This window comes from Neoarius graeffei, chromosome 12 (genome assembly GCF_027579695.1).
Source record: "Neoarius graeffei isolate fNeoGra1 chromosome 12, fNeoGra1.pri, whole genome shotgun sequence".
In the NCBI taxonomy this organism is placed as follows: Eukaryota; Metazoa; Chordata; class Actinopteri; order Siluriformes; family Ariidae; genus Neoarius; species Neoarius graeffei.
In genome coordinates, this window is record NC_083580.1 from 35,313,786 (window position 1) to 35,330,641 (window position 16,856).

A 16,856-nucleotide genomic window follows, 5' to 3' on the forward strand; every position below is an offset into this window, starting at 1 on the left:
ATTACAATATCAGGAGACATTTTATATTTTGGTTCTAGGAATGACTTGCGACCTTTGACCTGGATTTTCATGTGGTTACAATGTCAATTGCCTGTTGACATTTACTGGTAAACTACAAAACTTGAAATTAATACAAACAACAACGAATGATTAACAAAATGTGATCTGCGAAAATGGCGGCACGGTGGTGTAGTGGTTAGCGCTGTCGCCTCACAGCAAGAAGGTCCGGGTTCGAGCCCCGTGGCTGGCGAGGGCCTTTCTGTGTGGAGTTTGCATGTTCTCCCCGTGTCCGCGTGGGTTTCCTCCGGGTGCTCTGGTTTACCCCACAGTCCAAAGACATGCAGGTTAGGTTAACTGGTGACTCTAAATTGACTGTAGGTGTGAATGGTTGTCTGTGTCTATGTGTCAGCCCTGTGATGACCTGGTGACTTGTCCAGGGTGTACCCCGCCTTTCGCCCGTAGTCAGCTGGGATAGGCTCCAGCTTGCCTGCGACCCTGTAGAAGGATAAAGCGGCTAGAGATAATGAGATGAGGTTAAACATTATCAATCAATTTGTTTACAAACATTAGAAGTAAGTACCGATATATTTATATAAAATATATTTTGTACTAAATATTAATCTATGTAAAACAAATTTTAAATAAAAACTATGTTTTGTTAGCTTAATACCACATACCGATTTTTTTTAAATAAATAATCATCTGCGTGCCAATAATTGTGGAACGGTGTTGATAACCGTGAACGAAGATGTTATCCAAACGTGTGGAACGGTGTCACGTGATCTGATACGCTCAGTAATCAACTCCCCCCCCCCAGTGGTAGTTTGGGTAATTATTCATGCACAATTTACGTATTGAAAGTCTTTTGGCCAAAAGATCGTTAAGGTATCGATAATTATAGCCGTCGCTCTAGACTCATTCGCACCTTTTGGGTTTGGACCATACTGGCAATTTATTTTTTATTACTTCGAAATGCAAACATTTGGAATCTCGTAGTCACATTAAACGAAACAGACCGTGCGCACGAAAACTGTTTCAATTGTTGGTCTCCAAAGGGTTTTTACGTGGCGAACAATTTGGACAGGCCTGTGTGAAGCCGAATACGTCAATGTTTTAATCACGCGACTCACACGGACTTTCGAATGAGCTGCTTGGTAAATGAAGTTTTTTTTAGCTCTGCGGTTCAACTTTCAGCGAGTCTCCTGTAGGTCTTTATAAAACTACATCTCCCGAAATTCCTACTTGTCACGTGATTGTCACATGTGTTGTTCGTGGATTCTGTTGAACCAGGCTGTCAAATGGATATTGTTCCTTCAGCAAGTTAATGCGTCAACGCTACATTGAGGCTGAAAACTGATAAAAATGGGGTCTCGGATCAAGTAAGTGCCTTGCTATCTCACGTTATCTGCCTCAGGTTATCGAGGGTTCCCTATGTGAAGCTAGATCCCTGTAGGCCCAATGTTCCAACAGAGTGAAAATTTTCTCGTTATTTTGTGCCAGGTTCACAGGTTTAATTACAATGTTTCTGATTATTATGAACATTATTCCTGTTTGTGTCTCAAACGTACTTAATATAATACGAGTGTGTGTCTCGTAATAGTACTCCAATGTAATATTATTGACCTCGGTCAAGTTGGTTTTATGTTGGACATTCGCAGCATATTCGAATTCCCCCTTCTCATATTATTAAACATGGATATTTTTAAAACCTGTATATTATACTCGGGAGTGGACAGGGAGCCACCTACATTCGAATATAATTGTATTTTCAAGGATTTTTCCGTTAAACTGCACTGAAGCAATTTTTTTTTCTTCCAGAAACGCAGCTACAGGGCTTTATATTAATGTAGGCAAGAAACTGTCTAAAAGTGCATGACAGGCTAAGATTATGTATAGGCCAGGAGAGTCAAACTTATTTTAGGTAACCTGCCACGTTACTCTTAAATGGGCTGGTCAAGAAAGTTAGGTTATTGGTCTACTATCAGCAACATCAGTGACCGTTGACTACTGACAAAATATCAAGTCCTGAAAATGCCACCATTCATGTTTTGTGACAACCCCATATCAGAAAAAGTTGGGACAGTATGGAAAATGTAAATAAAAAAACAGAAAGCATTTTTTTTTCCATCTAAACTTACTTTGACATTGTAGAAATTATGAACCCAGTATGTTTCATGTTTTGTCTGGTCAACTTGATTTCATTTAACATAGATCCATTATTGCATTTCAGAACTGCAACACATTCCAAAAAAAGTTGGGATGGGGCAGTTTAGGGCTAGTAATGAAGGAAAACAATTAAGTAATGATGTAATTTGAAACAGGTGATGTCAACATGTGATTTGTAATAGTGATTTGGTACAAAATCAGTATCCAAGAAAGACCTCGTCTTTGAGAAGCAAAGATGGGCCAAGGACCTCCAGTTTGTCAACAAATGCATGAGAAAATTATTGAAATGTTTAAAAACAATGGTCCTCAAAGAAAGATATGAAGAGATTTGGATAATTCACTCACGACAGTGCATAATATCATTAAAAGATATATGCATAACGTTTATTTTTAAATAAACTTCTGAGTGGATAGTATCTCCATCCTTGACTCTTGTATGCTGCATAAATGGGAATTAAAAAATATATATTTTTGAGAGTTAAAATCGACCGCAAAGTTGGCATTCGAGCTGCCCTGCTGAGCCAGCCAGCCCTGAGTGTGTGAGGTCACTGCTGGAACCGGTTTTAAGGCCGAGGCCTTTTACAGCTATAGACCAAAGTCATATAAAGAAATTTATGGTGAAAGTAAGAAATACTGTTACTGACTTGCTCAACTAAGACTGATTTGACGACTTCATTGATTGTGGGTTGACTTTCATTAAAACAGGATAGGTGTTATAACTTATGGAACATGTACATGCATGCATTTTCACTGATAAAACGTAAAAGGCTAATTAAATAATCAGATGAACTGAGACAATCGCATTCTGAAGCAAATTAAATAATCTTATACCGGTATCTTAAACACACAATACAAGTTACATGTATTAATCTAAATGCAGGTAAGCAACTTTTTTTTTTTAAATCCAAATGAGAGTTGGAGCTTACCCATCTGTGTTCTCGCTTCTTGAAGGCAAATCTTGTGGCTGATTGTTTTTGAAACAATCTGACTTTTAGTTGTTCATTTGGTTCTGAGCAATTCCAGCGTTATGGATGTGACATTTGGACTCAAAATGGCAACAACTGACCTAGTTAACTTTTATTCCTTTCCAGTATTTTAAAATTTGTTGTATATTTTTAAGACCTCTCATATTGGAGAAGTCATGGGAAAAAAAGAATTCCCATAGTACATTTAGAACTCTAGAAAATGCCAAAAAAGACATGCGTTATGGATGTGACGGAAAAAATACCCCATTTCCAGGGTGACTACACATATTCATCAAACTCTGTGAAATTGCAAACATAATATCCAAATGCAGGCATGCATTTAATAAAGGAGTCTTAGCTGAAAATAAAAAAAGCCTTTGTTTAAAATATTTTCTATTTCAAGCAGAATCTAGGAAGAAAAAGTCAGCGTTATGGATGTGACATAATTCCGTTATGGATGTGACGCATCTGAAATAGACATGGCATATGTTTAGAAAATCAGCAATTTAACCACCATAACCCTTTGAAAAACTCTCTAAATATCAGCTAAAACTATCAAAGTTCTTAAATAATATTTAGGATGGCTATTGTTTTGCTGTTTTGTGGATTTTAGCATACATTTCTGTGGCTTGTGGCAATAATATAGAATTGTACATGATCAAAGTTGATTTTAGCTTGGGTTTTACATTATAAGAAAGAAAGACTGACCGTGACGTATTAGGTTGGTTAGAAATTGGTTCAACTTATTCACATCTGTAAAATACAGGCCTAGGTGATATCTCTGGGAGTGGTTTTGATGTATTACATGTTGCTTTATTTTTGCATGGTGAGGTTGACATTTACATGGAATTGCCCTTCTCCATTCATTCGCTTCTTCCACGTAAGGACAAGATGGCAGCAATATCCAGTTTAGAAATAGGACGGCTGCTCCACTCTTTCTCCATTACTGAGTACTCCGCCATTACTGCTTGGCTCAGGCAATTACTAAAACCCGGGATGGAATGGAACGGAACGTCACCGGTTTTAGCAACAACTGCGGGGAGGTCACTGACTGAGCGATATGTCCTGTCCTGTTCCGTTCTGGGTTTTACCAACAACCCTCAGCTCACTGTGGGAAAACTGGTGCAACTAAACTCCTTTTAAAAATAAATAAATACTTTTGTTTTATTTAATTTTGATACTGCACGCTCTTTCAATACGGGTTTATAGCCAACGCTCCTCAACAGATCAGAGGTTTCGTATGAGTCTTCAGTAAAATGTGCAGAGCAGGCGGCCAATGTGCCCATGAACTTCTCGCAAAACGTGGCCAAATCTTTGCAGTTTGAACATTCTTGGGCCATGAATGCAACGTAAATCCACCTTCTGTCATGTTGCTGTAACGGCAAGCAACACATCGACGTGGCATGGCGATAAATTAGCTCAAAATGGAGGATCGGAGTGGCAGTCAGCTCTGTGTTTTAGTATAGCGGAAGTGGTGATGAGCCCGATAGATTTCCTGCTGTGACGTTATGGATGTCAAGGTCATTCACTCAGACCGCTACCTATATAAATCACTTTAATCATAAAAATTACTATATTAGATTTATTGTTGATGCTTAAAACTATTCTTGTGCCATTCTTGAGGTATCAAGGCATTTATAAATGAAAGTGAGGGCATGGCTCTGTGTATATGCTTTTAAAGAAGCCGACCATAGGTGTGCCCGAATGGGCCTAACTCGCTAAAATATTTCTGCCCAAACGTCATGGTCAGGCAAATTGGGCATTCCTGGCGTTGAGACTTGATAATCCATGAAAAAGGGGCTTTTTTTTCCTCACTAAGCATCGCTCTCTATCTCTCACCATTCCTGATCTATAGGGTATGATGACCAGATGTCCTGGTTTGTAAGAGCTAGTGCAAATCACTGTGACTTTAGTCACAGTATCGAGCAATGAGCGTGCGCACACACATACCCAGAGCAGTGGGCAGCCATGCTAACAATGCCCGGGGAGCAGTTTGCTCCCTCGCTCAAGGGCACCTCAGCCCAAGGCCATCCCATATTAACCTAACTGCATGTCTTTGGACTGTGGGGGACACCAGAGCAGCCCTCTCCAGGCTCAGCTTTTATTTCAAGTCAAGTTTGTTTGTAGAGCGCTTTTAACAATAGATATTGTCCCAAAGCAGCTTTACAGAATTTGAATGACTTAAGACGTGAGCTAATTTTATCCTGAATCTATCCCCAATGATCAAGCCTCTGGCGACAGTGGCAAGGAAGAACTCCCTCAGATGACATGAGGAAGAAACCTCGAGAAGAACTAGACCCAAAAGGGAACCAATCCTCACCTGGACAACAACAGATAACATGACTATAACATTAACAGTTTTAACATGAAGTCAGTTTTGTTGATGTTATAACTCTTCATTAATGGAAACTTGAGTGCAAAACTGTTCATAACAACCACAGTCCCAAAGTTAGCAAGCTAACTGTAGTCCTCAGCCACAAAACCATTACTGTAAGTGTCCAGAGTGTCTTCCAAGTGTGACTTTCAACTGTCCATATGGGGCCGTCCTCCACAGGAACGATGTGATGAAACTCCAACCAGACACAGGGCATCAGGATGGATCAGGCAGGTCCGAGGAGCAGAAGAGGTCAGCACCTCGATCCCAGGCTTGACATGTAACTCAGAGGGATAGATTGGGGGGGGGGGGGGGGGGAGAAGAGAGAGAGAGAACAGGTTGCTAGGTTTGCCCAATGTCACCTGAATAAGTAGGTACAATATACATTTTACGCGGAGTACAAGCAGGGACTCCGGCAAAACGAACTATGACAGCATAACTAAAAGGAGAGAGCCAGAAGGTAACACAGGCATGAGGGAGCCCCGGGACATAAAGCAGCCAGCCACTACAACGTCAACAAATGCGAGTGGGGGACTGACAGCATCCATACATCCCAGTTTACCAAAACACTGTATGTCTGAGGACCCTCCAGATCTACACCTTTACCGCATAAACACCATTAACAAAAGGCTTGACTAAACAGATATGTTTTCAGCCTAGACTTAAATGCTGAGACTGTGTCTGAGTCCTGAACATGACTTGGAAGGCTGTTCCATAACTGTGGGGCTTTGTAAGGAAAGGCTCTGCCCCCTGATGTGGCCTTCACTATACGGGGTACCAGCAGATAGCCTGCACCTTTTGATCTAAGTAGGCGTGGCGGGTCATAAAGGACCAGAAGTTCGCTCAGGTCCTGTGGTGCAAGACCATTTAGTGCTTTAAAGGTCAATAGTAGTATTTTATAATCAATACAAAATTTGATTGGGTGCCAATGCAGTGTGGATAAGACAGGGGTAATGTGGTCACATTTTCTAGTTCTAGTAAGGACTCTTGCTGCTGCATTTTGAACTAACTGGAGCTTATTTATGCACTTATTGGAACATCCAGACAGGAAGGCATTACAATAATCCAACCTGGAGGTAACGAAAGCATGAACTAGTTTTTCTGCATCACGTAGTGACATTAAATTTCTTATCTTAGCAATATTTCTGAGATGAAAGAAAGCTATCTGGGTGATTATCAGTGTGAGTTTTGAATGAAAGACTGGGGTCAATAATCACCCTGAGGTCTTTTACTGCTGCACGTGAAGAAACAGAAAGGCCATCCAGAGTTACTGTGTAATCAGAAAACTTACTTCTTGCTGCATGTGGTCCTAGTACAAGTACTTCAGTCTTGTCAGAGTTAAGCAGAAGGAAGTTAATAAGCATCCAGTGTATAATGTCCTTTACACATTCCTCAATTCTATTAAGCTGGTGTCTCTCATCTGGTTTTGCGGAAATGTACAACTGTGTCATCAGCATAACAGTGGAAACTAATACAATGTTCACGAATATCATCACCCAGAGTTTATATATAAGAAAACAGCAGTGGACCCAAGACAGAACCTTGTGGAACACCAAACTTTACCTCAGTAGATCTAGAAAAATCACCATTTACATCAACATATTGATAGCGATCAGTTAAATAAGACCTGAGCCAGGAGAAGGCCATAACTACCAGCCTTTTAAAGAGATGGCTCTGCCCCTGCTGTAGCCTTCATTATTTGAGTTATCAACAAATAGCTTGCACCTTTTGATCCAAGTAGTTGTGGTGGGTCATAAAGGACTAGAAGTTCACTCAGATACTGTGGTGTGAGACTATTCAGTGCTTTGTGGGTAAATATTAGTATAGGGTGTTTAAAATTTTTTAATATAATTCTGGGATATTTACATCTCAAATAATATAATTTTTTTAAAACACCCTGTATTTTATAATCAATGCAAAATTTGACTGGGAGCTATGCAATGTCAATAAGATGGGGGTGATGTGGTCATATTTTTTGGTTCTAGTAAGGACTCTCGTTGCTGCATTCTCACCTAATTGGAGCTTGTTTATGCACTTATTAGAACAGCCAAACAGTAGGGTATTGCAATGATCTAACCTAGAGGCAACAAAAGCATGAACTTTTCTTTCTTTTTCTGCATCATGTAGCGACAATGTAGTTCTTATCTTAGCAATATTTTTGAAATGAAAGAAGATTATCCTAGTAAGATTATTTATATGTGCGTTTACAGTGTGGATAAGATGGGGCTGATGTGGTCATATCTTCTGGTTCTGGTAAGAAAGCTTGTTGCTTTTTGGACTAACTGAAGCTTGTTTATGCACCTACTGGATCATCCAGACAGTCAGGCATTACAATCATCCAACCTAGAGGTAACAAAGACTATCCTTATACAATTATCTACATGAGTTTCAAATGAAAGACTGGAGTCAATGATCACCCCAAGGTCTTTTGGTGCCGCACATGATGAAACAGAAAGCCCATCTAGAGTGGCTGAGAGAGCTGCATGTGGTCCTAGTACAAGTACTTCTGTCTTGTCAGTAAAAGGAAGTTAATAATCATTCAGTGTCTGATGTCCTTTACACACTCCTTGGTTTTATTAAGCTGGCATCTCAACTGTCATTGCTGAAATTACAATATGTCCCCTCAGCGTAACAGTGGAAGCTAATAGCATGCTTACCAAAAATATTACACAGAGGTAGCGCGCATAGAGGATATTACATGGTTGTGTGACGATATGAAGTTTATCTTCAAGTGATGAATATATTCATGACTGAGCGAAGCGAACGAGTGAAAATATTTTCACCACAAGAAGATAATCTTTGTATCTTCACACAACCGTATAATGTTCTTTATCTGGACACATCCAGAAAAAATACACAAGTTAATCAAAAGAATTTTAATTTTGAAACAGTTTGCCATTTTGACATGTCTAGTCAGCAGGAAAACACTGGGAGTGATGTCTTTGGCTTGAAATATTGGAAATTATTATTATACCTATGGGCCACTTTTTCCATGGAATAAAAACATGTATTCTGATCTCTTCTAGTGGGTTTATTGATAGCATGCAATGTTATCATATCGCTTATCTTGCATGTATTACGCCACTCTCCCCAATAGAGAATGAGTGTGCAGTATTGTTACAATATTGCACATTGTCAAGACAACATGACGTCATGTCAGAGCTCATGTGATATCCAATGACACACAACTTTTCTGCTGCGCATGCGCAGAATCATTTCTTTGTCTGCTGGGAAAGAGAGAAGACCAGGCTAATACAGTGCTACTACTAGGATTAGCTATGCCATAATTAAGCACTAAATAAATAAACCATAAAAACTGAAACCAAAGAAGCGCAGAACACCCTGAAAGGCTACCAAAACTTCATTAGATATTCTTCACACACATTTACAAGAGAAAAACATACTGTAGGAATCCAAGCAGGTGGGTGGAGCACAGAAGCACGGCAGGCCAGAACTGAGTTCTCAAAACTCTTTTTTTTTTTTTTTAAATTTGTAGCTTTTCACACTCTCCCAGCCACACACATGCACGCGCGTGCACACACACACAAGTGTTCTGGTTGGGGAGAGAGCTCCCTTCCTCTGCTCTCTTTCTCCTTTTATAGGGTGTGGTCACTGGGGAAGACACACAAACACAGGTTAACTTACATCAGGTGCAGTGATTCTGCCACTTACCTTCCCTGACTCCGCCCTCCATTCACAGACCGACGCTTGACCACGCCCCCACTGCCACATACCCCCACAGCCGACTCTCCCCCCCGACAGGAGAGGAAATCCGCCACGACCATCTGCGCCCCCGGGCTGTGGACCACCTTGAACTTAAAAGGCTGGAGTGCCAGATACCAACGGCTGATCCGCGCGTTGGCATCCTTCATGCGGTGGAGCCACTGGAGCAGCGCGTGGTCCGAACAGAGGGTGAAAGGGTGTCCCAGTAGGTAGTAGCGGAGGGTGAGGCCCGCCCACTTGATGGCAAGGCACTCCTTCTCTATAGTGCTGTAGCGGGCCTCACGCACCGACAGCTTCCTGCTGATGTACAGCACTGGATGATCCACCACCTCCTGGGACAGAACATCCCCCAGCCCTCTGTCCGACGTGTCCGTCTGCAAAACAAAGGGGAAAGAAAAGTCAGGGGAGTGTAACAGTGGCCCCCCACACAGTGCAGCCTTTACCTCAGAGAAAGCCTGTTGGCACTGCTCCGTCCACTGGACTGGATCTGGTGCCTCCTTTTTAGTGAGATCAGTCAGCGGGCTGGTGATGTCCGAATAATTAGGTATAAACCTATGATAGTAGCCAGCCAGCCCCAGGAACTGTCTCACCCCCTTTTTGGTCTTGGGCCTCGGGCAGGCCTCAATCGCTGCTGTCTTATTAATTTGGAGACGCACCTGCCCATTGCCCAAGTGGAAGCCCAGATACCATACTTCCACCTGCCCAGTCACACACTTCTTTGGGTTGGCTGTGAGACCCGCTCGCCTTAGCGACCTAAGGATGGCCCTTAGGTGTTCTAAATGCCACGGCCAGTCATTACTATAGATTATGATATCCTCCAGGTACGCGGACGCATAGGTGGCGTGAGGGCGGAGGACCCTATCCATAAGCCGCTGGAACATAGTGGGCGCCCCAAACAGACCAAAAAGAAGTGTAACAATTTGGTGTAAGCCAAACGGTGTGGAAAAGGCCGTTTTCTCTCGGGATAATGGAGTCAAGGGGATCTGTCAATATCCCTTTGTCAAATCCAGTGTCGAATAAAAACGAGCCGTGCCTAGTCGATCAAGCAACTCGTCAATACGAGGCATTGGGTACACATTGAATTTAGACACCGCGTTGACTTTTCTATAGTCCACACAGAACCTGACCGACCCGTCGGCCTTGGGAACCAAGACCACCGGGCTGCTCCAGTCACTGTGGGACTCCTCGACGATGCCCATGTCAAGCATGGCCTCGAGTTCTTCCCGAACCACCTTTTTCTTGTGTTCGAGCAGCCTGTAAGGGCGGCTGCGCACTACCACCCCTGGGGGCGTCTCAATGTGGTGTTCTATGAGGCGGGTGCGGCCGGGCAGGGGTGAGAACACATCAGAAAATTCTGTCTGCAACTGGGCAACCTCCGTGAGTTGGGTCGGGGAGAGGTGGTCTCCACAGGGGACTGGAGTGGTAGTCAGTGTTCCCTTTTGAACCTCTGGCCCCAGCTCTGCCTTCTCTGGAACCAACGCCACGGGGACCTCCTTGTTCCAAAGTTTTAGCAGATTGAGGTGGTAAATCTGTAACGCCCCACCCCTGTCCGTTTGCCTCACCTCATAGTCGATGTCCCCGACTCGCCGTGTGACCTCAAAGGGTCCTTGCCACTTGGCGATCAATTTGGAGCTTGATGTGGGCAACAGCACGAATACTTTATCTCCCGGTGCGAACTCCCTAAGGTGCGTGCCCCTGTCGTACAGATGGATTTGCCGTTCTTGGGCCTGCTGCAAATTCTCCTGGGTTAGGGGTGTGTGTGTGTGTGTGTGTGTGTGTGTGTGTGTGTGTGTGTGTGTGTGTGGAGTTTTGCGCACAGGTCGATAACGTGTTGAAGGTCCCTCCTCCCAATTTTCCCGCAGTACATCTAGAATGCCCCGCAGCTTACGTCCATATAATAATTCGAATGGGGAGAACCCCGTGGAGGTTTGTGGGACCTCTCGTGCTGTGAATAATGGGGCTTGAGCCATTTATCCCAGTTGCATGCGTCCTCTCTTACAAATTTTTTAATTATGTTTTTGAGGGTGCGATTAAACCGTTCGACGAGGCCGTCCGTTTGTGGGTGATAAACGCTGGTGCGGCTCTGCTTAATTCCCAGTAACAGGGCTAGAATTTCGTGAAAATTTGCAGGAATCTGTTTGGATTCTCGCAAAACCGTTTTGCGAGAATCCTGAGAATCTAATAAAATAATTTCAACAACTTTGTGTTTGTTGTGACTGTGTGTACGAGTTTGAATTCTTTTCACAGGCAGTCAGTTGGCCTCCAACTCAGCCCTCAAACCACAAATACAGTACCAGTTACAGTAATTAAAATACACATTTATACACACTATCAAACTCATCACTTTATTTCACTCCTTAATCAAGTCAACAACTGAATAGAGCCGATGACAACATCTTCAAAAGCCTGCCGCAAATACAGTAACTGTTAAAGTAAACATTACAATACACAGTTATTCACAGTAACAAACATCACTCTATTTCAATCCTTAATCATCAAAAACTGAACAACAGAGAACATCTGAATGTCAGAAACCTAACTGCACCAATGTGTCAGGGTTATGCCAAACTATCATTTAGTTTACTCTGCCTCATCACTGACAGCTGAGTCTGAATCATCCCTACTAGCAACCACACTAGAGTCAGGGTCAGGATGCTCAACAGCATATAAGTCAGTACTGGCAGAAGTAGAGCTTGCACTGTCTGAGTGACATTCTGGGGTCAAGCCATGGAGGATCTTGTTTATCCGCCATTTAGTGAGTGTGCCGAGGTTGTCAGTGGAGTTTGCTTGCTCAGATCCTGCAAGGAAAGAGCTACATGCCCTGTCAACCAGTGATGCCCTGTATGCTGGATCTGCAAGTTCCTTCTTCCTCGTGCTGTAGTGTAGACAGTCAGCAATCAGGTCAACCCCCAAACTGGCATGCCAGTCAATGACGATACGTTGGACAGCAGAGAATCCTCTCTCCACTGTGGCGGTGGAGAATGGTACACAGAACAGTAGTTCTACCAGTCGTAGAATGTTCCTATACTTGTGTTGGTCTAGTGTGTACACCTTGTGCCAGAACTCTGCCGGTGTACTTCCCATTTCCCCTGCTTGTACCTTGGGAGCGTAGTACAGCTTCAGTGATTTGAATTCCTCTAAGACAATGATTTTACTCTCTAGGCCTGCATGTTGGAGTGGGGCCATGAAGTGGTCAACGAGAGCAGTTACATCTTCGGAACAGAACTTCGCGAGTTCCTTCAAGTCCTTTGGCCAAGTAGTGATGTTGAGGAACTTCACCTTTGACAACACAGCAGTATTTGCCTCAAATTCTGCAAATCTCTCATCCAAGGCTTCACCAATGCTTGTCACTGCTGCGTGACGTATTTGTTGCACATCATCCTTGATGTTTTCTGTGACGTTGTTCATGACGATAGGCTCTTGGAAGTCTTGAATGCCAAATTTGCCAGTACTTTGTGCTTCAGGGACGTCTTGACGAGGAACCTTCACTGCCAGCAGAATTTTCTTGGTGGTGTTCACTGACGGAGCAACAGACCCCGAGTCGCGAGTGTTGGCTTGCACATGAACCACTTCATCAGGCCTCACATCTTGGCTTTTGGCATGTCTGGTCCAAAGGTCTGCCTCAGACACGCCAGGCTCCTCAGCTAGAAGTTCCTGTCAATAATATATGAAAGCACCGAGTCAACATCATGTATAATTAATTCAGTAATTATGTACAACATGCATTATATCTCATTCTGTATATTATCTCATACTTATTTGCGAAGATATTTGCATCATTTACTATTCACTGTGTCAGTCACTAAGTGAATCAGTGATAATAAAAAAAAAAAAAAAAATCACCTTCTGCACTTTGAGAGTCTGCAAAGAGCAACTTGCATCAGCAATACAGTGTGCATCATCTGCCTGGAAGATTTTTGATGATGTGGTCAGCAGCTGAATGATGTCCTCATAGATACGGCACTTGGCAAGGAACTTGAAGTCCAGTAGCTTTGTCAGCCAGGCAGCAGCTTTGCTGGCAACGTCTTTCTCGCCCTTCTGTTGTTTGGCATTGCTGAAATGTAACACATATACTACCCAGTTGTAGTGCAGAGCATTGAGGGCTCTCTGTCTGTGTCCAACAAATCTTGTCCCGGTCGACTTTGGCTGCACCAACACACCAAGTTTCAGTTCGTTCACGAGCTTGAGTACCAGACACCACTGTTCTTGAAGTGGTAGAACAAATCCCTGAGAAGATCATCCACATCACTGAACTGTTTTTCGAGTGCGTCTTGTGCTGCCAGCTCAAGCCTGTGTGCAAAGCAATGCATGGACAGTAGCCACTGTGATTTCATGTTTTTCTTGTAGAGTTCCATGAGTCCTTTCTTTTTGCAAAGTTCACAGCAGCCCCATCGGCACCAGTTCCAACTATCTTGTTTTGGAACCCATCGCATAAAGCCTCAACCAGAGAAGCTGTTTGGACATCGACAGGTTTGGTGTGTAGTTCATTTCCTTGCATGTTGCTGTCTTTCAAGACGAGTAGCCTCTTCAGAACTGCATGCAACAGATTCTGATGTTACAGAGGCATAAGGAGCCATGCTTATAAAAGCAAAAAACTCAGTCTTCGGAAATAGCTCTGGAACTGTTCTTATGTATAGAAGTTCTGCTTCATATGTCAGTCCTCGTTTAGCTGCACTGCCGTCGATCAACCAGCTGAAGAAATTTGCTTTGGCGACACTTTCACGTACATCATCCCTCATCTGATCAGCAACTATGTGGTTGAACACTTTTTTTTTTGCAGATTTATCGTTGTTGAAGGCTGAGGTAAGTGTAGCACCCATCTCAATGTAAGTTTCAAGTAGACCTGGGAATTGTGAGTAAGGCTTTTCAGTTCTCCCTATGTAGACACTGGCAACAAGAAGTGATCTCAGTGCTCTCTTTGCCATATCTCTGGCACTGTCAAAGGACGCTGGTAATGTTTTCTGCTTTTTGCTTACTGGCTGTCCAGTCGATATTTCCAAACATTTATGCGCCTCACTGGCGAGATGTCGCACCAAGTTCGGTTTCAGTATATACTGTGTGTCGTCCCATTTTTCCCATAACTCATTACATCATTCACGACCTTGTCTCTATATCTGAAAAAGTAAATTCAATATTCTCTGTAATTGCATGTCTTGATGATTGATTTATTTCAAATTCTGATGGTTTTTATTTTAATTTGAGTGTAATTTTTATTAACATATAAAAATGATCAAATTTCTCATGTCAGTAACCTGTATTTTTGTGTGTTGATCATATATTTATTCATTTCATTGGTCTTGTCTTTCTGATTCCGAATGACTGCACGTGTGTGTGTGTGTGTGTGTGTGTGTCAGTGTCAGACTCCTGTATAGGCTATACATCATTATGTGTGGTGATCATCGACTGTGAAACAGAATGCCCACTGTGCTTTGATTTTGTCATAGTGCAGGCTGCATGTCTTACACCTCACCTTGACTGCAAAACCGTCTTCAAAGTCAGTCATAATTGTCTAGTAGGTCATCGCCCCACGCCTGTAAACCGCACCACGATATTCTTTTTTTCTATGAATTTCGAGGTGTTTAGCTGACTATCACTTGAGCTGGAGTACGCCATCTTGTTATTCTTGACAACAAAAGCCACCTGGCGAGTACTCGGCGGACTAGATGCAAGCGACACCAAGCGAGTGAAACACACTTTGCACATGCGCAGAACATTTGTTTATCGAAACCGAAACCGTTTGTGGAATTTTTGTGTTGCAGTGATATTTTACGATAAAATTTTTATATTTCTTGAATGTTTTGCGCGAATCCGTTGAGATTCGCCTGGGGAACAATTTACGCGAATACTCACGTGAATCGATTTGCGGATTTGCGCCAAAATTCTAGCCCTGCAGTAACCCATACAGTTCGCGCAGTGTGCGTGAAACAAACGTAGTGCGTTGATCAGTCAGAATCTCTTTGGGGATTCCAACTCGGGAGATGACGCGGAAGAGTGCTTCCGCAATACTACGTGCTGAGATATTGCGAAGAGGCACTGCTTCTGGATATCGCATTGCATAGTCCACCAGAACTAAAATAAAGCGATATCCTCGTGTTGACCGATCTAATGGCCCGACGAGATCCATCCCAATTCTTTCGAATGGGGTCTCGATTAATGGCAGAGGGTGCAAAGGTGCTTTTAGAATGGCTGCTGGATTTACTAACTGGCATTCGCGGCACGCCGTACAGCACCTATGGACGTCGCCGCGAATCCCTGGCCAATAGAACCGGGCCATTATTCGGGTTAGTGTCTTGTCCTGCCCCAAGTGTCCAGCCATGGGATTAAAGTGAGCTGGCTGGAATATAAATTCCCGGCAGCTCTTTGGGATCAAAAGCTGTGTAATCGGCTCCTTAGTCTGAGTGTCCTCCGTCACTCAGTACAATCTATCCTTAATAATGGAAAAATAGGGGAAGGATGGGGCGGCGTTTGGCTGGAGTGTTTGACCATCGATTACTCTCACTTGGTCAAACGCATGCTGCAGAGTCTCGTCTCGCGACTGCTCTAATGGGAAATCCGTGAGGGATTCCCCGAGAGAGGGAGGAGGAGCCTGCTGCTCCTCACTCTGACGCGGTGATGACATAGACGGCTCTGCGCCAGCTGCTCCTGCCAATGCCACACCAGGACCTCCCCCTGCTGAACTATGGCAGGCCCCACTCTTCACTAAATGCGTCATTAATTCCCTAAATCCCGGCCAATCAGTCCCCAAAATTATCGAGCGGGTAAGGCGAGGATTAACCGCTGCCTTTACTCTAAATTTCTCCCCTCGAAATAGAATGTGGACCGACACTAAAGGGTAGTTGTGAACATCCCCGTGCACACACAACACCTTCACCAATTGTGCTGTCCCCAATGCCTCGTCTTGCAACAGGCTTGGGTGGATTGAGGTCGGATTACAGCCGGAGTCCACCAAAGCCTGATACGTATCCCCTTAGATACTCACCGGTATGCGATACGCTCCAACCTGATGGAGGGCGGTCCCTGGCGCTTCGGGGATCTGGACCACCGTGCCCACCTCCATCGCCGAGTACTGATGCTGAAGGTGTCCCGGCTCCCCGCAGCGCTAGCAAACCGGCCCAGGCGCTCACGCTCGCTCTCTCTCTCTCTCTCTCTCTCTCTCTGCACCGGTGTCCCAGAGCTCACTCACCTGAGGGGGGCAGGGGGGTGAGACAGACACGGAAGTGGGAAACGGTAGGGCACCGCGGGTGTGACGGGGCAGCTGGGGTGGAGCCGGCCCCCACCTCCGCGGTGGGGGAATGGGGCGAGGACCAGAAGGGGAGGGCGGGAGAGAGGAGAGGGGAGAAGAGGAGACATGCTGTCCTGCCGTCGGAACGGCCGCCAAATGGTCCTCCGCCAGCTCGATGGCCTGATCCAGCAATGCCGGGCGATGGCACTGGACCCACTCTGCTGTTCCTTCCAGAAGTCGGGCGATGAATTGCTCCAACGCCACCAGATTGACGATTCCCTCGGCGCCGCGGTTGTCGGCCCTCAGCCACCCCCAGCAGGTGTCCCGGAGTTGCTGGCCAAATGCGAGCGAACGGCCGGCCGACCTCCTCCAGGCGCAGAGTGCAGAAGCGCTGCCGTTGTTGTTC

The 16,856-nt window shown here is 44.2% G+C and overlaps 1 protein-coding gene across 8 annotated transcripts in view; it reads left to right on the forward strand.

The window, feature by feature from the left end:
• The first annotated feature begins 1,262 nt into the window (after positions 1 to 1,262).
• dennd1a (DENN/MADD domain containing 1A) overlaps positions 1,263 to 16,856 on the forward strand; it is a 336,491-nt gene continuing 320,897 nt past the window's right edge. For 5 of the 8 annotated variants that reach the window (XM_060935809.1, XM_060935810.1, XM_060935812.1 and 2 more), the window contains exons 1-2: positions 1,263 to 1,379; positions 7,716 to 7,758. Coding sequence is in view for 3 of the 8 variants with exons in the window: in XM_060935817.1 (XP_060791800.1) it covers positions 1,363 to 1,379 (17 nt within the window). In the remaining 5 variants the exon portion in view is untranslated. The remainder of the gene's footprint in view (positions 1,380 to 7,715; positions 7,759 to 16,856) is intronic. The other 3 variants (XM_060935817.1, XM_060935811.1, XM_060935816.1) reach the window with 1 other exon arrangement.